This window comes from Lynx rufus, unplaced genomic scaffold, assembly GCF_022079265.1.
Source record: "Lynx rufus isolate CCGP_SWC_20201006 ecotype Redwood Valley unplaced genomic scaffold, mLynRuf1.p SCAF_35, whole genome shotgun sequence".
Classification (NCBI taxonomy): domain Eukaryota; kingdom Metazoa; phylum Chordata; class Mammalia; order Carnivora; family Felidae; genus Lynx; species Lynx rufus.
The window spans coordinates 1059510-1082486 of record NW_025814851.1 but is presented as its reverse complement, the minus strand read 5'-3'; the positions used below and the strand labels follow the sequence as shown (position 1 = coordinate 1082486).

The window sequence follows — 22977 nt, the reverse complement described above, 5'->3', positions numbered from 1 at the left end:
ATGAATACCCCTTCCTTACTTAGTAGTTTTGTGACTTTGGGTAAGTCACATAACATTTGAGCTCAAGTTTCCTAACCCACAAAGTTGGATCTTACAGGGTAGTTGTGAGGATTAGAGATAATGGATACAAAACATTCAGAACAATACCTGATACACAGTAGGTACTCAGTAACAGGATCCTTATTATCATTGCTATTATTGTGCCTGCTTCCTCTAGAGCCTATGAGATTGAGAAGCGGCTGAGCACGGCAGACCTCTTCAAGTTTCCTAACTTTGAGACCATCTGTTGGTACGTGGGAAAGCACATCCTGGACATCTTTCGAGGTATGGATCCCTTTCCCAGCTGTCCCTTTTGCCCTGCTTCCCCAAGTGTAAGTGTGTGTGTGTGTGTGTGTGTGTGTGTGTGTGTGTGTTCATTCCATCACCACAGAGAACTCCCTAGTGCTACTTCTTTATAGTCTCACCCATTCTTTCCCCTTGCACTATCCATACTTTCTGGAAACCGCTGATATGTTTCCCATCTCTATAATTTTGTCAAGAATGCTGTAAACATGGAATCATATAGTGTGTGATCTTTTGAGATTGACTTTTTTTTTATTAAGTATAATGTATGGTAGAGCATGTATTTTAACTTTATTTAGCAAAGGTGGCTGAGAAAGTTGAATTACAGTGAAATTATCCCTATCCCCTGCTAATTAAAGTAAGAAACTCAAACTGGACAGTCTCAGAGTTTCCTGAATGTGCTTCCCATGAGATGAAGACAAGGCCAGTCCTGACCATGCTGGCATCATTGTGTTGGTATCAGACCAGGTGGTAAGCCAAACTGCTGGGTTTCTTCTTTTCTGCTTTGAAATGGAGCAGCAACCTTGCTCAGACCTGAGATTCTTCAAGGTAACTTGGCCATGAGCAATCAGTATTTTAGATTTACAAAGAATCTCAAAGGCCAATGAATACAGTCTTCTACCTACTACTTCAGGCCCTTAATCTGCCACCTAGACAGACTGCACTTAAGTGTTCAATCAGAGGCTCAATGATTAGCCACTTGTTACCTGTTCTGAATAGCTCAGTTCAGTAGAAAATTCTGTATTGACCCTAAAGCTGGCTATTTGTCATAACCTCCTCTTGGAGTGACTCAGGGATAAGGGCATTTATTAATGGCCCTTCATGTCTGTGTAGGTTGCAATCATGGTTCTCCTGAGTGTTTGCATTTTGAAACCCAAGAGGCAGAGCACACTTCCAGTGTGGTAGAAGGAACATAGGCCTCAGATTCAGATAGACATGGCTTCAGTCTTAGCTTTGGCAATTACTAGGTATGTGCCCTTGGTTAAGTCTCTTTGCTTCTCTGAGCCTCAGTTTCCTGGATAGTAAAGTGAAGATAATGATGCTTGGGTAGTAGGTGGGTATAAAGATTAAATGAGATAGTAGATGTTAAACGCCCAGCATGTAGTAGGTACTTATTAAATGAACACTATTGTAAGAACTGAGATCTGGAGTCATGCCTAGAACCCTGAGTATTTTCTCTGATTGCCTGAAAAAAGAAACAGTTCCTTTGCTTCTCCACATGGCTTTATTGACCCTCTGCCTTCCTCCTTCGCCCTTTAGGTTTGCGAGAGAATAGGAGGCACCCAGCATCCTACCTGGTCCATGGTGGCAAAGCTCTGAACTTGGCCTTTAGAGCCTGGACAAAGAAAGAAGTAAATATACTTATTTCTCTACCTCCTTTATAGTTGTGGCCTCCACAGAGACTGGCTTTGGGTAGATGCTTTGGGGTGGTGGATGAGACCAGGGAGGCTTGTGGCCTTCTGGGGTTAGAATGGAGGACTGGGTTAGGACTTTTTGGATTACATTTTTAAACCTTTCTTTCTGATTATAAAAAGTGATACAGGCTTACTCTAGAGAATTAGAAAAAATACAGAAGAGTGTAAGGAAGGAAAAACATCACCTGTAATTTTAGCACTCAGGGGGAATTAACATTAATCTGTGGGTGTATTTTCTTCTGGTCTTTTTTATATGCATTTAAGAAACATGATTGCTATCACTAAACATACAATTTTGTATCTGAATTTGTTAGCTTATGTTAATTTCCTGTGTCCTCAAAGTTCTCCAGGAACATTTAATAGTTACATGATATTCTTTTGCAGGGATATACCATCCTTACCTAACTGCTTGTTTATTGTTGCTTTATTTGGGGGGTAGTTATTGAAAAATCATGCAGTGACTATCTGTTTGCATCAGCCTTTTTCCCTCATCTCTTGATTGTTGCTTCAGGATAGATTCCAAGAAGAGCAATTTTTGGCTCAAAGTATATGAAAAAAACGTAAGGCCCTTACTGCATACTGCCAAAATGGCTTTGTAGAAATACACCAATGTCCATCTATCCAATTGAATACTAAACAGCTATAAAAGAGAATAAGGAAGTTTTCTCTATACTGATCTGGAAAGATCTCCAGAATTTGTCAAGTAAAGATGTAGAATCATGTATATAACGTGCTTCTTTATGTGTTAAAAGTGGGGAGGGGGGACAAGAATTACATTTATATGTGCTTGTATTTGCCTGAAGACACAATCTGGAGGGATGTAGAAGAAAAGTGGTTACCTGTGGGTGCGGGCTAATGGGACTGATGGCATGGACAAATGTATGTTGAGACTTTTCAGTATATCTCTTTATATTATTTGATTTTTGAACTCTGTAAATGGATTACGTACTCAAAATGTTGGCTTAAAAAAACAATTTTAAGAAATACAAAAAAAGAGAAATATCAATATTGTTCTCATGCTTTTGATATTCTTTATAGACTTTTCCCCCTGCATATGGAGATCTTCAGCCATTATAGGCTTAACTTGTACAATGTCTCCATTTCCTGTTGCCAACCTTCCCCTCAGATATCCTTGGACTTCATGTCTTGGGCCTTCTCTTCGTCCCTGGACTCACCTACACCTGGGCCTTAGCCTACTGTTCTGTTTCTCCACATCCCTCAGGTGTGGCTGCCTTGGGTTTCATTTCGGACCTTCCCCTCCCCCCCTCCATGAGGTGAACTTTGGAGTGACTCTTTCCCAGGAATAACAAAAGGGAGGGAGGGCGGGAAGAGTCTTAAGCACTCAGGCCCTGAGCCAGGTTGGCCCCAAATAGCACAGCCAAAGGGAGCTGGAGGAGAGTAGGACACAGATCTGAGGAGCCCATTCTTATGGAATAAGTCTTTTGTGAAGTGAAGATGACTTCCATGGGAGGTACTCACTCCCTGACCTTTCCAGAGCCCTTGGGCTGGGTGGAGGGAGCTATTAAATTTATCCAGCTGGATCACATGGGTTCTCGGACCCCACCCCTGCCCAGCCACCAAAATAAAGATGGATTAAAAGAGTCAAGGAAAAAAGAAGATTCAAACCATGGGAAGTAAGAAGGTAATGCTGAGTTTTTATCAGTCCTCTGGATACAGAAGTGAAGTGAAAACTGGTAGAAGAAATCACAAGGGAGAAACTTGGGAGAGCTGTCTACATAAAGATGTAAATCTTGAGGATTCAAAAAGATTACAAACAAATTAAAAGAGAGACAACCAAGAGGTCTTAGCCTTGGTTGCTGTTGAGCTAGCCATGGGCCTGTAGCTGCTCAGCACTGAGCTCTGTCCTCACAAGTAAAGAGGCCACGTTCTCCCCAGGGATTCTGGACTTTTTGAGGGCTATGGCCCAAGCCCACCATTGAGTTCCTCACACCTCTTGACACTGCCCTTTATCAGATACAGGTTTTTCAAATACTGCCTCACAGTCTCTGGTTTGTCTTAATAGTGGTTTTGGAAGAGAAGATTTTATTTTTCATGAAGTCCAATTTATCAGTTGTTTTTCTTTTATGGTTCATGCTTTTTGTGTCCTCAGAAATCTTCGTTTAACCCAAGGTCACAGAGATTTTCTCCTCTGTTTTCTTCTAAAGGGGTTATAGTTTTAGATTTTACATTTCAGTCTATGATCCAATTTGAGTTTGTGTGCCTGTGTGTGAGTGTGTGGTGCAAGATGTGGATTGAGGTTCTTTTTTTTGCATATGGGTATCCAGTTGGTCCAGTACCATTTGTTAGAGTAACTACCCTTATCCATTGAATTACCTTGGTACCTTTGTCAAAAATCAGTTGTCCGTTTATGTGTGGGTCTATTCCTTATGCCTTTTGTTTGACAGGCTCTGCCAGACCACGAGGATGAGATTCCGGAGACAGTACGGACCGTACAGCTCATTAAAGATCTGGCTAGGGAGATCCGCCTGGTGGAAGTAAGAAGCAGGGGAGCAGGGGAGGCGTTTGGGAAGGGCTCAAGGCTCAAGTGGCAGGTCAGGCTTCTTCAGTTGGCTTGAGAGCTCAGGGGAAGGGTTGGAAAAACCCCACCAAAGATTCTGTTTATTCATTCATTTAAATAATAATTATGTGCCTTGAGTGTCTCTCACATTAGGCTAGGTGCTTAGAATATGTAATTCAGTGTCTTCCCACAAAGAACTTGGAATCCTGTAGAGGACTCTGGGCGAAGTTTACTGCCTGAGCCTCAGTTTCCTTGTTTCTAAAGTGGGGATAATTATACCTACTCAGGAATTTGTTAAAAGGGTTACATAAGGTAATATATGTTGAGCACTAAGTATAGTACTTGGCACATAATAGGTATTCAATAAATTCTGATGGTGGGTCACAGTAGTAGTGGGTGGTGGAGTTCATAGTAGTAGTTGTTGTTACTAATATTTTGACTCAGTCTCTGCATTCTACAAAATGACAGCTCTTCCATGTTAAACATGATTACAAAGCCATGTTTCAACAGGTGCTTATACCACAAGGCAGTAAGGTGTAGATGGTAAGAGACTCAGAGAAACTTGGGTTCTGGTTCCTGCTCTGTCACTTGCAAGCCCTTCAGAGCCTTAGTATCCTTATCTGTAAAGGGAGAATAACACCACCTTTTCAGAGTTTTGTTAGGATTAAGAGCTAATGTATGTAGAGCCCCTCGCACAGTGCCTGGCAGAGTAAGTACTCAATAAATGTGAGCCATTGTTATTAATAGACTTTGCAGCAAAGAGAGAACTCAGTGTGGGCTGGTGAAGTAGCAGAGGCACCAGAGGAGAATTGGACTTAGGGAAGTTTAAACTTTCCTTTAGCTCAGAAGCTGTCAACTTTCCATTTAGCACTCAGGATATAGGCACTCAAATCCATGCTAAAGGGTGGTCAGCGTGAGCTACTGGGAAGTTGGGCTTTCTAGCCTCACTGCTTACAGCATGTTTCACTGCCTACACCATAGCTTACATTGTCCACCTCCTACCCCATTTTCCTGCATTCCCATCTGTCACAGCCCTTCAGACTTTAGTTACAAGGCCTGCCTTTTCTCCAGCTCTTTGCACTTAAACCAATTTTGTATATACAAAATTTTGAGCTTGTTAGAAAAGGACTTAGAGATGGATCATGTCTGGTCCATTGGCTTTCAAATGTTTTAAAGCAGTGGAACCTTTTTTTTTCAAATGAGATCCTACATGGAAGCTGAATCAAAGCATAGCTGCAGTGAATAAGATAAAAACAAGAGGCTTAGAATTACACATGTTCCTCTTGTTTGCCTTCTACCTACTTCCAGTCTTCAGGGCTCCTCCCAAGAAGTTCAAAGGAGCCACAGATCATCTTTTGAAACCACCTTTCCAGTCTGATCCTTTAATTTTACAGCCAAGCAAACAGCCTCAGAGTGTTCAGATCACTTACCTGTGGTCACAGAGCTAGCTAGTAGCAGAATCAGGACTAGAACCTCTCTCCTCTCAAATCCTGCAGTCCTTAGAGTTGGAACCATAGTTTAGTACTCAAGTATTTTCTGTCTCATGCCAGCTGCATTTGGAGTCTTTTCTCTCCAATTTTGACAGTAGTGCTGGGCTTTTTCTCTGCTCGTCTTCTCCTTACTTGTCAATGGCTGGGTAAAGATATGCCACCCCGTAAATTCTTGATGACACATTGTGAAAAAAACTAGGGTGTGCATCTAGATGTGGAGCATCTGTAAGCCACTTCCATGGCACTAGTGCCAGTGCCATGAACAGTCCTCTGCTCTTAGCATAGAGAGAACTCTTGAGTAAGCTCTAACCCCCTCGTGTACTAACACTCTTGTAGGATATCTTCCAACAGAACGTTGGGAAGACGAGCAATATCTTTGGGCTGCAGAGGATCTTCCCAGCTGGCTCCATTCCCTTAACCAGGCCAGTCCATTCCACTTCAGTATCCATGTCCAGGCTGTCACTGCCCTCCAAAAGTGGTTCAAAGAAGAAAGGCCTGAAGCCCAAGGAACTCTTCAAGAAGGCAGAGCGAAAGGGCAAGGAGAGCTCAGCCTTGGGGCCTGCTGGCCAATTGAGCTATAATCTCATGGATACATACAATCATCAGGCACTGAAGACAGGCTCTTCCCAGAAAGCAAAGGTGGGTGCTGGCCCATGGGTTCAGCCCAGCCCTTTTGGGTCCCTTGGAAGAGCAGGGTATCAAAAGGGTTGTCCTCTCTTCCCACCTCCCTTAGGGCCCCTGGTGTTTGGCTACCAGTCCCACTCATATAATAGGCATTTATTGAGACCTTGTCTGTGCTGGGCACTGTGATAGGTGCTGTGAATGTAACCTTCAAGAGGCTGACAGGCTAGTGAGAACGGCAGGCATAAAAACGAATGAGTACAATGAGGTATTGTGGATGCCATAATCAAGGGTGTGTGGGGGACCCTGAGACACAGAGGGGTGGATGATTTTATGTGGGCATAAGCTATGATCAGGAGCTCTTCTCCCAAAAAATGACACTTGAGCTGAATCTTGAAATGCTGGTTGGAAATGACATTTAAGAACATGGTATATGAGTGTCATGTTGGAGTCTTGAACAGGTCCTTAAGAAAAGCCCTTCTCTGGGGCTCTACCTTGCTTCAAGATTGTGGTGCTCTCCATGGGCATGTGAAGATCCTCTCCCCTCTTTTTAGAGAACACGGTTTACAAGATTGATAGGTTTCCCCTGGGGTAGCCATGCATTGTCAACCTCCTGTTCCTGGAATCATTTGGGGTGGGGGTGGGAGACAGTGTAGCAGAAGGCCTTGGTTCAAGTGATTTTAACAGTGAACTCAACCAGTGAAACCGGAAGGAACTGGTCATCGTGATTCACATGGGAGTCCCAGACAGGTGACAACTGAGCCTCCTCCTTCTGCAGTTCAACATCACTGGTACCTGCCTGAATGACTCAGATGATGACTCGCCAGACTTGGACCTTGATGGGAATGAGGGCCCGCTGGCCCTGTTGATGTCTAATGGCAGGTGAGGTGGGAAGAAGGAACACAGAGATACTGGGGCTGTCAGTTGCAACATGTCACTGAGACAAGGCATGGAATTAGGACCTGGGGCTGGAACATGGGTGGGGGGGGCTTACTGTACTTGGGGAAGGACCCAGATATTATGAGATATCATTGCTTAGTTCAGAGAACTATGGTTGTGTTAGGGGAGAGGCCTGGAATCTAATTGGCAGTTTGAGAAAAATCTTGTATACAAGTTCTAAAAATTTCAGCAAGTCAGTGGGTCAGAACCACTGGCAGGAATAAGGAAGTATAGCATACTGGTTAAGAACATTCATTTTTTTATATACCTTTTGCAATTAGATTTTTAGGAATTTTGCAGAAATATTTGCACAGGTACGTAAAGAGAAATGTTCAGTGTTCACTGCATCATTGTTTGTAATAGTAATTAGGAACATGTTCATCAGTAAGCATTGGTTAAATGAATTATGGCACATCTATAGAGTGGAATAGCATGTAGCTATTAAAAAGAATTGAATTAAAAAAGAGTTAAATATCTATTGACATGGGAAAATATCCAAGATATATTCTTAAGCGAAAAAATCAGGTTACAAAATAATATATAGTAATAGTTCCATTTTAATTTTTAAAAATGGTGTGTGTGTACACATGTGTGTGCGTGTGTATATGCTTGTGTAGAAAAGTGGCATACATATTTCTTTATTTTTATTAAGTGTTTGTTTATTTTTGAGAGGAGGACAGAGGATCTGAAGTGGGCTCCGTGCTGACACAAACAAGCCCAATGTGGGGCTTGAACTTACAAACCATGAGATCATTACCTGAGCTGAAGTCGGATACTCAACCGACTGAATCACCCAGTGCCCCTTCCTTCATTTTTAATTTAACTTTTTTTGAAGAGGCTTAAAATTTAATTTATGCAGTTTAAAATTGAAAAAGTACAGAAGAATACTTAGTGAAAAATTTTGTTCCTGCCCCTCCCTGTTCCCCAGTTCCCTTCCCCGTGGACAACCAGTGTCAATGATTTTCTTCTAGAGATAATTGTACACATTCATGCAAATAAGTATATTCATCGTATATTTTATACTTGTCACATCAAACCTGTAATAGTAGTTCTCTCTGGAAAGTAGGAGAAGGGAGCCAGGGGAGTAAATTTTTACTTCAGTAGCATTTGAATTGTGTACAATGAGCATGTATTACTTTTCCTAAAATAATTTTTAACAGAGCATTTTCTAAAAGAATAAAATAAAAGCATTCACAGCAAAAAGCATGGGCTTGGGAATCAGGTCCAAGTTTGAATCCCAGCTCTGACACAAATTCACTATGTGATTTTAACAAGTTAATTAACCCTGCACCTTAGTGTCCTCATTATATCTCTTCTATAGATAAAGCTTCCCCTCAGTTTGTTGGAGGACTAAATGAGATTATGTATGTAAAGTGCCTATCACAGGGCCTGACACATAGTAAATGCTTAATAAATGGTAGCTCTTATAAATAAAATGATGAAGATTAAAGGTGATGGTGGTGGTGATAGTGATGATGGTGTGGGTATAGCCAGAAGCTAAGTAGATCATCAGAAACCCTGAAACACATAGGCAGAGGCAGAGGAAGACCGTAAGAGTGATCGTCTGGACACTCAGAACACCAGACAGGAAGAGTCAAGAGCCAAGTAAAGTATGAACAGTAGAGGAATACAAGCATCAAGGATACCTTCATAGCCTTTTTGTAGGAAAAGGCCTTCAGAACCCACTTAGCTGAGAAATCAGTGAAAAGGGAATGTGAGAGCAGGGCAGATTCTGAAAGCAGCAGAGCTGTTCTTGGGGTTTGAGAATCTAGTTACTAAATAATAATAGACTGTTGAGCATTGTCTTTGTCCATGGTCGATCTCCTGGGTAGTAAAAAATTGAGAATCCTAAGGATCCAACCTATAATGGCTGTTGAGAATACAATGAGACATTTTCCCCTTCCCCACCAGTCTCTTTTTATGTTGCTTCTGTCACCTCCTGCAGCTGCCAGAGACTGCTGTTAAGTCAACCTAAAGAGACAAGGTACAGAAATATTTACAGACAATATGATATTATGGCTGGGCTTTTCTCCAGAATAATCCGAGGTATAGACGAAACAAGACTGGTTATTGATAATTGCTGAAACTTAGCTGAATGAAAGGTACATGAGAGTTTTTTATACTTTTATATTTTTGTATATGTTATACATTTTTTACAATTAAAAGTTAATAAAAGATCCAGGGTATAAATAGCTGCCATTTATTGAGCTTCTGCTTTGCGTCAGATTTTATCTTAGCTGTTTAGTACATTATTTAGTCCTCACAACAACCTTGAAGTGTTGTTATCCCCATTTTATTAATATGGAAACTGAGGCCCAGAGAACTTAATTATAAGATTAACTACCATTGGGCACTTGCCTTGTGTTGGGCTCTTCATTAGCTCATTTAATCCTCCTAAAACCCTGTGGGGTAGGAAACAGGTCAATTTAATGTCAGCCAATTTACTGAAAGAAAGCCAGTTCACCAAATGGCTGCTGAATGTATCAAGTATACTGATTTACCAAAAACTGGTTTCTTTTTAACTATACGGTTTATTTCAACAGTTTTTACTGGTTAATATTGTTTGCCATATGTAACAGGATTATTTAAGCCATTTTTAAATTTTTAATTTTCTCCATTTCCTATATATATATATATATATATACACACACATACATATATATGCATACATCTATATATACACATATATAGGAAGTATATATATATACACATATATACATATATGTATATAGGAAGTATGTGTATATATACATATAAAGTTTGTTTGTTTTGAGAGAGACAGAGCGCAAGTGTAAGCAGGGGAGGGGCAGAGAGAGAGGGAGAGAGAGCATCCCAAGCAGGGTCTGCACCGTCAGCACAGACCCAAGTGTGCGGCTCGAACTCACAAAGCATGAGATCACGACCTGAGTCGAAATCAGGTCCTATGCTCAACTGACTGAGCCACCCAGGTGCCCCTTTATGTATTTTTAATAGCTTTTTTTGAGGTATAATTTATATACCATACCTGCTTTAAGTATACAATTAAATGACTTTTAGTAAATTTAAAGAATGTGCAACTATCACCACAGTCCAATTTTAGAACATTTCTATCACTCCGAAAAGATGCCTCATGCTCACTCATACTTAGTCCTTTGGTTCTCTTCTCCAAGCCCAAGCAACCACTAATCTACTATCTGTCTCTGTAGATGTGTCTTTTCTAGACATTTCATATAAATGGAAAAATATAATATGTGGTCTTCTATGTCTGGCTTCTTTCACTTGTTTTTGACGTTCATCCATGATGTAGTATGTATCATTAATTGGTTCCTTTCTACTGCTGAATAGTATACCATTCTATGGATATACCGTATTTTGTTTATCCATTAACTAGCTGACAGTCATTTGGAGTGATTCCACTTTTTGACTATTATGAATAATGGTGTGATGAGCATTTGTGTACAAGTTTTTGTATGGGCATATGTTTTCATTTCTCAGTAACATTTTGGGTCATATGGTAACGTTATGTTTAACTCTTTAAGAAACTGCCAAAATTTATTCTGAAGTGTGTGTACTACTTTATGTTCCCATCAGAAGTATACTGGCTAACATTGTTATTGTCTGTCTTTTTTATTATAGCCATTCTAATGGATATTAAGTGGTATCTCATTGTGGTTTTGATTTGCATTTTCCCAATAACTACTGATACTAAGCATCTTTTTGTGTGATTATTGGGCATTTGTATATCATCTTTAGAGAAATGTCTATTCAGATATTTTGCTCATTATTAAATTGGCTTGCTTGTCTTATTATTGAGTTCTAAAAGTTATTTAAATATTCTGGATACAAATCCTTTCCCAAATAAATGACTTGTAAATATTTCCTCCCAGTCTATGGCTTATCTTTTCACTTTCTTAATGGTATCTTTTGAAGCACAAATGTGTTGATTTTTACCTAATCCCAGGTCATAAAGATATTTTCCTGTATTTATTTCTAGAAGTTTTATAGTTTTAGCTTTACATTTATCTCCAGGATCCATTTTGAGTTAATTTTTGTATATGATGTGAGGTAAGAATCCACATTCATTTATTTGCATGTGATACCCAGTTATCTTAGCACCATTTGTTGAAAAGACCATCCCTTCTCCCACTGAATTGCCTTGGCACCTTTGGCAGAATGCAGCTGACCATAAATTTAAGGGTTAGTTTTAGACTCACAGCTCTGTTCCACTGTTGTATATGTCTGTCCTTATGCTCATCACACTACCTTGATTATTGTTGTTTTATAGTAAATTTTGAAACCAAGTAGTAAAAGTCCTCCAACTTTGTTCTTTTTCAAAATTCATTTGCCCATGTTAAGTCCTTTGTATGCCTATATACATTTTAGTATCAGCTTATTAATTTATGCAAAAGAAATTAGCTGGATTTTAATAGAGATTGCATTGAATCTGTAGACCAGTTTGGGGGGTGGGGCTTGCCTTCTTAAGAATATTGAATGTGACTTTTTATGCTCTCCTTCTCTTCCTTTTTAGTGCCAAGAGGGTAAAGAGCTTATCTAAGTCTCGGCGAGCCAAGCTCACAAAGAAAGCAGATAAGGCTAGGCTGGTGGTGGAACAGGTGATGGAAGATGAATTTGACTTGGATTCAGATGATGAACTGCAAATTGACGAGAGATTGGGAAAGGAGAAGGCAACCTTGATAATAAGACCAAGTGTGTACCTATTCTTTCTGTTCCTTCCCTGCCCATTTCACATTTGTTTCTGGTACCCTTGATAGACCAGAGGCCTTAGGCCTGACCTTTTTGACATTCTGATTTACAAGCTCTTTAGGCCTCCATGTATTCTCTGCTCTAGAGATTTATATATAAACCAGTCCAAACCTCCCTCAATTAGTTTTCTGTGGTCATTACTTTTAGGAAAATTATAGTCTTACTTTTCCCCCTGGGTGTTTGGCTCAGATGCTTATCTTAGCTTCATGATAAATGCATTTCATTATTTTCTAGAATTTCCTCGAAAGTTGCCCCGTGCAAAGCCTTGCTCTGACCCCAACCGAGTTCGGGAACCAGGAGAAGTTGAGTTTGACATTGAGGTAGGAGCCTGCTCTGTGTCTAGTCTTCTGCCATTCTGGTTACAGAGACAGAAGACAGATTGTCATTCTAGTCGGAGGTAAAAAGATATCCTATGCATTCAATTCCTAAAATATTTATTAAGTGAAAGATTGTGTGCTAAGTACAGCTAAGCATATAACTGGGAGATCATAATTTAGTTGACATATTTTAAAAATCCTTTAATGCAGTGGAGTGCCTAGCTGGCTCACTCAGTTAGGCTTCCAACTCTTGATTTTGGCTCAGGTCATGATCTCACCGTTTGTGAGATAGAGCCCTACGTCAGGCTCTGCACTGACAGCATGGAGCCTGCTTGGGATTTCTCCCTCTCCATCTCTCTCTGCCCCTCCCCCACTCACACTTTCTGTGTTTCCAAACAAACAAACATTAAAAAAATCCTTTAATGCCAGGTAGAAGAAAAGGCACTGCAATGTAGCAGAAAGAGTATCTGATTTGGAATATCTGATTATGACGTTACACAAATTATTTACTGAGCCTTAGCTTCCTTATCTGTAAAATGGGAGTTAACAATACCTACCTCACCAAGATGCTGTGAAGATTAAAATACTTGGTGCTTAGAAGATACTAGTATCCGGAGTGAAAATGTCAACACTGTATTGGGGCCTAACTAAACCAACCCTCAGCAGCTGAGGTGATATCCTCTTTCCCCAACAGGAGGACTATACAACAGATGAGGACATGGTAGAAGGGGTCGAAGGCAAGCTTGGGAATGGGAGTGGTGCTGGTGGAATTCTTGATCTGCTCAAGGCCAGCAGGCAGGTGGGGGGACCTGACTATGCTGCCCTCACGTGAGTACTGTCTTTGATCTCCCCTTTCCAGGTGATCAGACGCCACACCCTCCCACCCCCACCCAAAAGACTAGATCAGCCAATCAGCAGATATTTATCAAGATATTTAAAGGGACAAAGAATTGGCAAAGGCATTCAGGCTGAGAGACTAAAACAGACATGAAATCTGTCCTGGGGAACTTAAGATCTGACAGAAAGTGGATGTATATATAGACTTCAAAAAGGATCAATTTTGGGTTTTTTGGGACTTGGAAGAGGGACTGGAAGGGGCATGGAAGGAAAACTGGGCCTTTTCTGGGCCTTGTTTAAAAAATGAAAGAATTCAGCATGGGCGAACAGTGAGGGAGGTGCACCCCTCTTTTTGCCACCTTCCTGCTGTCTGCGGAAAGACTTGAGGCAAGAAGGACTGGCCTTGATGTGAAGACAGTCTTTGATATACTGTCTTGATCCATTGGCTTGATTTCTGGTTTCTCATCTGGAATTGTTCTCTCCTTCCTCCCACCCTAAGCCCCACTATTGTCCCTTCTCCCTGACTGTTCTGATGACTATTTTCCTCTGACAACTACAGAAACTCCCTCAGCATTTCTCCTGTCCCTTGCAGCGAGGCCCCTGCCTCTCCCAGCACTCAGGAGGCCATCCAAGGCATGCTGTGCATGGCCAACCTGCAGTCCTCATCGTCCTCACCAGCTACCTCCAGCCTGCAGGCCTGGTGGACTGGGGGCCAGGACCGAAGCAGTGGGAGCTCCAGCAGTGGGCTGGGCACAGTGTCTAGCAGTCCTGCTTCCCAGCGCACCCCAGGGAAGCGGCCCATCAAGCGTCCAGCATACTGGAGAACCGAGAGCGAGGAGGAGGAAGAGAATGCCAGTCTGGATGAACAGGACAGCTTGGGAGCATGCTTCAAGGATGCAGAGTATAGTAAGGGTCCAGGCCAGAAGCGCTCCCCCTAGTCCCAGTCTCAAACCCAGTCCCAATCCAGGATAACCTGGGACAGTAGTGAGCAAAGACCTTGCCTTAAGCCTGATGTTTGCCTTCTTTGAGCCATGTTTTCTTAATCTGTAAAATGGAAATACCTACAGGTTGATTCAAGAATTAGAGATGGTGTTTGTCCAGAGCACCTGGCACATTGTCTTGCTCATGGAAGACCCTCAAAAAATGGTAGCCATTATAATTAGCTATCATCCATTTTTAAAATTGTCTAACCTCCTTTGCTGGTAATTCTTTTTTCCCTTCTTGCCTGTTTTACCTCCATCACTTCCACTTCTCTGTTTGGTTCATCCCTTGCAAAGGTATATAATGACCTTTCAGCGGGCTTTTTACATTTAAGAGATGACCTTTTTTTAAGTTAAGATTTATTAAGTACTACAATATATAAAGCACTTTTTTTATATAGTGCAGTTGACTTTAATGTGGGTTTTAATGTTGTTTTTTTTAAATTCTCATTGATCAAAATTCAAACAAGACTGAGAAAGCAAAAGAGCCCTTTGACTAATACTCTTCCTCCTCTGAGGAAGGTTACTTGAAGGTAACCTGTGCTATTAGTTGATGTATACCTTTCATTTTCTTGTACTTACAACCACATGTGGACATAAATAGATAGGGTTTTGTGTAGTATACATGGTTCTACAACTTGCTTGGATATCTTTCGATATCAGTACATGGAGATCTATCTACTTGATCAATAACATTGAGATCTACCTGTTGCATAGTAGCCTATAGCATAGATGTGCCACCATCTGTTTAACCATTGCCTTCTGATTAACATTTAGGTTGTTTCTGATTTTTTAGTTTGACTAACAATGCTGCATTGAAAATGCTTGTAAATAACTCTTGGTGTGCATGTGCCAGCTAACATTTCTATAGGGTAGCTAGACCTGCTGGATTGAAAGGTATGTATAAAATAAATGTTAATAGTGCCAAATTTCCCCTCCAAAAGGGCCAGTATATGAGCAGTGTATGAGACATACATGTTTCCCCACAGCCTTACCAGCTGTGGATATCATCAGTCTTCTTAATTTTTTGCAAATCTGATAGCAAAAGAAATGGTGTTTCAATTTGTTTTATATGCTTATTGGCTCTTTTTAAATTTATTTTCTGTGAATTGATTCATTCTTTCCCCCATTTTTCTATTAGGATGTTGATTTTTTTATTGCTATGTAGGAGTTCTTTATATATTCTAGATTTGTTAGAGTGTTTTTTTAAAATAATTTTTTTTAATGTTTATTTATTTTGGGAGACAGAGTGCAGGGGGTGGGGGGCAGAGAGAGAGGGCGACACAGAATCTGAAGCAAGCTTCAGGCTCTGAGCTGTCAGCACAGAGCCCATTGTGGGGCTCGAACCCATGAAGCGTGGGATCATGACCTGGGCCGAAGTCAGACGCTCAACCAACTGAGCCACGCAGGCACCCCTAGAGTGGTTTTTTTTTAATTTATATTCTGGAAATGTTGCAAAATGTTTTCTTTTAGTCTGTTGCTTGTATTTTATTTATGGTATCTTTTAGCATGTCGAAGATTTCAGTTTTTACATAGTCATCTTTATCGATTTTTTTTTTTGTATTTTATGTCTCGTATAAGAAAACTTTCTTATATTTTTACCTAAAGCGTGTGTAGAAGTCAAAATTGTATCTCTTTCTCTGGAATTAAGTTTTATGAATTGTGGGAGGTAAGAATGTAAATGTAATTTTTTCCCATATGGATAGTTATTTGCTCTGACACCATTTATTGACTGGTTCATCATTATCCCCCTGGTTTGAAGTTCCGCTTTTGTCATAAACTAAATTCCCATGTGTATGTGGATTTGTTTTTCTACTCTATTTCCAGTTCTGACCTTTAATAGCTATATGACGTTGGACAAACTAGTTAACCTCTCTGTGCTTCTCTAATAGTACCTACCTCATAGATTGTTGTGAGGATTAAATGAATTAATCTACATAAAGCACTCAGAACATTGCCCAGCACATATGTGTTAGATATTATTAATATTTTCTGTTCTATAAAATTTGTCCATTCCTTTTGTAATACCACATAGGTTAGTTACAATGGGCCTTGTGTCTGGTAGGACAGATCCCCTCTGCAGAACTTGCTTTAGACCTAAAGAGAGCACAAATGCTCAGCAAGCCCATCATCTCTGAGTGGAGCTGTGATTGGTCTTAGGGGCCTTCCAAGTTCCCCTGGCCACCCACCATACCTTCAGCAGACAGTCGAATCAGCCTACAGCTAAGACATCTGCCCCTGGCCTAACTACTTCCTTTTGTTCCCTGCTTTACCCAGCAACACGAGAAAGGCAGTTTAATAAGGAGATACTGATCTACTTGTTCTTATTTTTCCTGAATTTCCAGGCCATTATTGAGTTTTTTCTATTCCAGATGGATTTTAGAATCGGCTTGTCAAATTACATGGAAAATTATATTAGGATTTTTTAAATTAGGATCTCATGCATTTGTAGATAAATTTATGGAGACTGACATCTCCCATCAGAGAGGCCTTTCTGCTCTAATGGGATGTATGTATTCTTGAAAAACTTCTTGTCCTGAAAATGTGTACACTAAAAATAATACGGCTTACAAGAAAAAGAGGGTTAAGAGCACACCCCTCAAAGTCTCTGTGGCTTTGAAGGCAAAACACCCAAATAATGACAGTCCTAATAATAATCCTTGCCCAGTTAGCAAGGCATTGGCATTTGCACCCAGCATCAGAATCAGTGGTTTCTTTGTAGCCTTGAACCCTGGGCTCAGGCTTTTTCCTTCCAGATGTGGGTTCTTGAGGGCATTTGCTTAAGATAGATACCAGCTTCATCAAATTAAAATCTGATTCAGGGCCTAGTCTTCAGCAGTCTTTTTGTCTTTTTTAAACATAGGGCAAATGTCTTCACAACTTCCTCATCTGCTTTCTTAGTTATCCTCCTCCCACCGGAGCTTCATTTTGTAGGAAACAAAGGCACCACAAAGGCACTAGTGCCTCTAGTGGGAGGCACTATTGCAGGATTTTCAGCTTCTGTCTGTAGGTGTTCATATATTGCTAGGGCTTTCTCTGTAATTGTGAGAAAATTCATCCCTGATTGGTTAAAAATAACATGCCAAAGAAAATTGCTCTGGAACCAGTGTAATTTCTGGATGACTTTGACGTCATTTGGACATGAGCAGTCACAAAACAGGCCATCTCGTCCTTCTGTCTTCAAACATGGTCTATCTCTCTATTCATGTGGGTTTTCTTGTATATCTGTTCAGTTTATTTACTAGGTGTTTTAAAGTTTGGTTCCTATTGAAAGTGGCATCTTTTCATCTATTTCATTTTCCATTTGGCTGTTGCTAGTATGCAGGAAGATAATTGATTTTTCTATTTTGATCCTGTATTGGATTACCTTACTATGCTCTTATTAGTTGTTTCAGTTAATGGTCTTGGGCTCTTGAGGTAGATAATCTGTGTCCCCTATCTTAGTCTGCTAGAGCTGCTATAACAAAATGCCACAGACTATATGGCTTAAACAACAGACATTTATTTTCTCACGGTTCTGGAAGCTGGAAGTCCAAAATCAAAGTACTAGCAGTGTTAGGTTCCCCTGAGGCCTCTCCTTGGCTTGCAGATGATCTCCCTCTTACTGCTTCCTCACCTGATCTTACCTTTGTGAATATAGGCCCCTGATGTCTCTATGTATATCCTAATCTCTTCTTAAAAGGACACAAATTGGATCAGGGCCCACCCTAGTGGCCTCATTTTAACTGAATTATCTCTTTGAAAGCCTTATCTCCAAATATACACATATTCTGAGGTACTAGGGGTTAGGAATTCAACATATGAAATTGGGAGGGCAGGACACAATTTAGCTCATAATATCCCTTTTCTTTCTAGTGTTCCATAGCTCTAGATTTTTCTAGTTTTATCACACTGTTGAATAGTAACAGTGATAGGGGGTGTCCTTGTATTGTTTCTGACTTTAAAGGTAATGCTGCCAATATTTCTCCACTTGATACATAGGGCTCTCTGTAGGTCTCTGATAGGCGGTGTTCATGAAGTTCAGGGGGGAGTATCGATCTCTAGTTTGAGAGGTTTTTGTTTGTTTGTTTTAATCAGAAACAGAATTAGGTTTTGGCAAATGTTTTTTTTGGCATCTTTTGATTATAAGTGCATAGTTTTTCTCTGTTAATTTGTTAATTGTAATATATGTTAATAGAATTACTGATTTTGAGTTGACATTTCCTTCTTGGGATTGGCTGTACTTGATCATGGTGTTTAACAGTAGTTTGTTTATTTAGTTCATTTGACTACTAATCATTTTGTTTGTTTACTATTAATTTCTGGTTTTATTTTAGTCCTTTTTCTTAATGCTCTTTGCACAACACCTCAAGTTGAAAGCTCTGTTCCTTTCTTTTCAGTCTCTTTTCCCTTTTGATAAAGGGTTTTTTTAATTTTATTTTTCAAATCAGCATGAAGTAAAATTGGCTTTGCTGCTATAACATGTTTAGATTCTTGTAACCACCACCACAATGAGCGTACAGAACCTCCTCACACTCCCTTATGTTGTCCCTTGGTAACCGTGCTCTCCCTCTACCCTAACGCCTAGCAACCACCGATTTCATCTCCATCCCTGTGGTTTTGGCCTTTGCTAGAATGTGATGTAAGTGGAGTTACGCAGTATATAATATTTTCAGATTAGCATCTATTATTCAGTATAGATGTTCTTATGTATCAATAGATGTTTCCTTTTTACTGCTCTCGTCCATTGTAAACCACAGTTTCTTTATCCATTCACCCGTTGAAGGACATTTGGGTTGTTTATAGCTTTGGATGAGCTGCTGTGAACATTCATGTGCAGGCTTTTGTGTGAACATGAGTTTCATTTCTCTAGGGTAAATGCCTTAGAATGGGATTCCTGGACTGTATGGGCAGTGGATAAGAAATGGCCAAGGTATTTCCCAGAGTGGTTGTGCCACTTTACATTCCTGCCAATAATGTATGAGAGTTCCAATTGCTCCACATACTTTTCAGCACTTGGTATTGTCATTGTATTTATTTTAGCCATCCTAATAAGTGTATAGTGATATGTCATTTAATGGGTTTTCTAATGTCTAATGATGTATCTATTGACCATTCATGCATCTCTCTTTTGAGATGTCTTTAAATAGACGCTTTGAATTACTTGCCTATATTTTTTTAGAGGTATAATTAACATAGAGTGTTATATTAATTCCAGGTATACAATATAAAGATTCAACAGTTCTGTATGTGACTCACTGCTCATCAAGATAGGTGTTCTCTTAATCCCCTTTATCTATTTCACCCATTCCCCATAACCACCTGCCCTGGCAACCACCAGTTTGTTCTCTATAAAGATTCTAGTTTTTTGTTTGTCTCCTTTTCTGTTTGTTCCTTCATTTTGTTTCTTAAATTCCACATATGAGTGAAATCATGTTGTATTTGTCTTTCTCTGACTTATTTCACTTAGCATTATACTCTGTAGGTCCCTCCACACTGTTGTAAATGGCAGGATCTCATTCTTTTCTATGGCTGAGTAATAGTTCAGTGTGTGTGTGTGTGTGTGTGTGTGTGTGTGTGTGTGTGTGTGTAATACCACATTTTCTTTATTCACTGATCTGTGGATGGGCTTATCTGTGGTTGAGTTGCTTCTATATCATGGCTATTATAAATAATGCTGCAATAAACATAGAGGTGCATATATCTTTTCAAATTAGTGTTTTTATTTTCTTTGCGTAAATACCCAGTAGTGACATTGTGACATTACTGGATCATATGGTAATTCTATTTTTAATTTTTTTGAGGAACCTTCATATTTTCCACAGTGGCCACATCAATATGCATTCCCACCAACAGTACACAAGAGTTCTGTTTTCTCCACATCCTGCCCAACGGTTGTTATTTCTTGTCTTTGATTTTTAGCCATTCTGACAGATATAAAGTGATATCTCATTGTGGTTTTGATTTGCATTTCCATGATGATTATTGATGTTGAGCATTTTTTCCATGTGTTGGCCATCTGTAGGTTGTCTTTGGAAAAACGTCTGTACAGGTTCTCTGCCCATGTTTAAATCAGAGTATTTATTTGCTTTTTTTGGTGTTGAGTTGTTTAAGTTTTTGTATTTTTTGGATATTAATCCCTTATTGAATATATCATTTGCAAATATTTTCTCCTATTCTGTAGGTTGCCTTTTTGTTTTGTGGATGGCTTCCTTTGCTCTGCAAAAGCATTGTGTTTTGGTGTAGTCCAAATACTTTAATTTTGCTTTTGTTTCCCTTGCCCAAGGACACATAGCTAGAAAAATGTTTCTATGTCCATTGTCAAGATTATTGCATATGTTTACTTTCTAGGAGTTTTATGATTTCAGGTCACACATTTAGGTCCTTAATCCATTTTGAGTATATTTTTATGTATGGTCTAAGAAAGTGGTCCAGTTTCATTATTTTGCATGTAGCTGTCCTGTTTTCCTGTCACCATTTAATGAAGAGACTGTCTTTTCTCCATTGTATCTTCTTGCCTCCTTTGTTGTGGATTAATTGACCGTATAGGTATGGGCTTATTTCTGGCCTCTCTATTCTGTTTGATTGATCTATGTGTCTGTTTTTGTGCCGGTACCATACTGTTTTGATTACTACTGCAGCTTTGTAGCATATTTTGAAATTTGGGATTGTGATAACTTCCAGCTTTGTTCTTCTTTCTTAAGATTGCTTTGACTATTCAGGGTCTTTTGTGGGTCGATACAAATTTTAGTGTTATTTGTTCTAGTGCTGTGAAAAAATGTTGGCATTTTGAAAGGGATTGCATTAAATCTGTAGATTGCTTTGGGTGGTATGGACATTTTAACAATATTTGTTCTTCCAATCCATGAGCATAGAATATCTTTCTATTTGTTTGTGTTCTCTTCAGTTTCTCTCATCAGCATTTTATAGTTTTTCAAAGTACAGGTCTTTCACTTTCTTAAATAAGTTCATTCCTAGGTATTTTGTTATTTTTGGTGGAGTTGTAACTGGAATTATTTCCTTAACTTTTCTGCTACTTCATTTTTAGTATATAGAAATGCAACAGGTTTCTATATATAATTTTGTATTCTACAACTTTACTGAATTTATTTATCAGTTCTAGTGAATTTTTGGTGATATCTTTAGGGTTTTATTATGTCATCTGCAAATAGTGAGAGTTTTACTTTTCCTGACCAATTTGGATACCCTTTATTTCTTTTTCTTGTCTGACTGCTGTGGCTAGGACTTCCAGTACTATGTTGAACAAAAGTGGTGAGAGTAGACATCCTTGTCTTGTTCCTGATCTTAGGGGAAAAGCTCTCAGTTTTCTCCATCAAGTAGGATGTTCTCTGTGGGTTTTTCATATATGACCTTTATTATGTTGAAGTATATGTTCCCTCTAAACCTACTTTGTTAAGAATTTATATCATGAATAGATGTTGTACCTGGTCAAGTGCTTTTTCTACATCTATTGAAATGGTTTTTAATCTTCCTCTTATTGATATGATGTATCACATTGATTGATTTGTGAATATTGAACCACCCTTGCATTTTGGGAATAAATCCCACTTGAGCATGGTGAATAATTTTTTAAATGGATTTAGTTTGCTACTAAATCCATTTAGTTGGATTTAGTTTGCTACTATTTTGTTGAGGATTTTTGCGTCTGTGTTCATCAGAGATACTGGCCTGTAGTTTTCTTTTTTTAGTGTGTTTATCTGGTTTTGGTATCAGAGTGATGGTGGCCTTGCAGGATGAATTTGGAAGCTTTCCTTCCTCTTCTGTTTTTTTTTTTTTTTGGAATAATTTGAGAAGAATAGGTGGGTATTAATACTTCTGTAAGTGTTTGGTAAAGTTCACCTGTGAAGCCTAGAATTCACCTGTGAAGGTCTTGGAATTTTTTTTTTTTTTTTTTCAACGTTTATTTATTTTTGGGACAGAGAGAGACAGAGCATGAACGGGGGAGGGGCAGAGAGAGAGGGAGACACAGAATCAGAAACAGGCTCCAGGCTCTGAGCCATCAGCCCAGAGCCCGACGCGGGGCTCGAACTCCCGGACCGCGAGATCGTGACCTGGCTGAAGTCGGACGCTCAACCGACTGCACCACCCAGGCGCCCCGAAGGTCTTGGAGTTTTGTTTGCTGCAAGTTTTTTGATTGTTTTTTCATTGCTGGTAATTGGTCAGTTCATATTTTTGTATTTCTTCATGATTTGGTTGTGTAAGGTTATATGTTTCTAGGAATTTATCCATTTTTTCTCAGTTGTCCAATTTGTTGGCATATAAGTGTTTAGAGTATTCTCTTATAATCTTTTGTATTCCTGTGGTGTGGTTGTTATTTCTCCTCCTTCATTCTGATTTTGAGTTCTCTCTTTTTCTTGATGAGTCTGGCTAAAGGTTTATCCATTTTGTTTATGAAACAAACCAGTTCTTTGTTTCATTGATGTGTTCTATTGTTTGGTCTCCATTTTATTTATTTCTGCTCTACTCATTATTATGTCTTTCCTTCTACTCAGCTTAGCTTTGTTCTTTTTCTGTCTCCTTCAGGTGTAGGGTTAGGATGTATATTTGAGATTTTTCTTGTTTGTTTAAGTAGGCCTGTATTGCTGTAATCTTCCCTTTTAGAACACCTTTTGCTGCATTCCAGTTATTTTGGACAATTGTGTTTTCATTTTCACTTGTTTCCATGTGTTTTTAAAATTTCCTCTTTGATTTCTTGGTTGATCCATTCACTGTTGAGTAGCATGTTATTTAGCCTCCATGTATTTGTGCTTTTTCCAGAGTTAGTCTTGTGGTTGA

At 39.4% G+C, this 22977-nt stretch overlaps 1 protein-coding gene across 5 annotated transcripts in view; it reads left to right on the top strand.

Moving 5' to 3' along the window:
- The window catches only part of PHF8 (PHD finger protein 8), an 89484-nt gene that overhangs the window by 41528 nt on the left and 24979 nt on the right, over window positions 1-22977 (top strand). For 4 of the 5 annotated variants that reach the window (XR_006964732.1, XM_047093610.1, XM_047093611.1 and 1 more), the window contains 9 exons: window positions 218-324; window positions 1603-1694; window positions 4163-4252; window positions 6102-6404; window positions 7165-7268; window positions 11833-12011; window positions 12303-12388; window positions 13080-13213; window positions 13815-14128. Coding sequence is in view for 4 of the 5 variants with exons in the window: in XM_047093610.1 (XP_046949566.1) it covers window positions 218-324; window positions 1603-1694; window positions 4163-4252; window positions 6102-6404; window positions 7165-7268; window positions 11833-12011; window positions 12303-12388; window positions 13080-13213; window positions 13815-14128 (1409 nt within the window). In the remaining variant the exon portion in view is untranslated. The remainder of the gene's footprint in view (window positions 1-217; window positions 325-1602; window positions 1695-4162; window positions 4253-6101; window positions 6405-7164; window positions 7269-11832; window positions 12012-12302; window positions 12389-13079; window positions 13214-13814; window positions 14129-22977) is intronic. The other variant, XM_047093612.1, reaches the window with a different exon arrangement.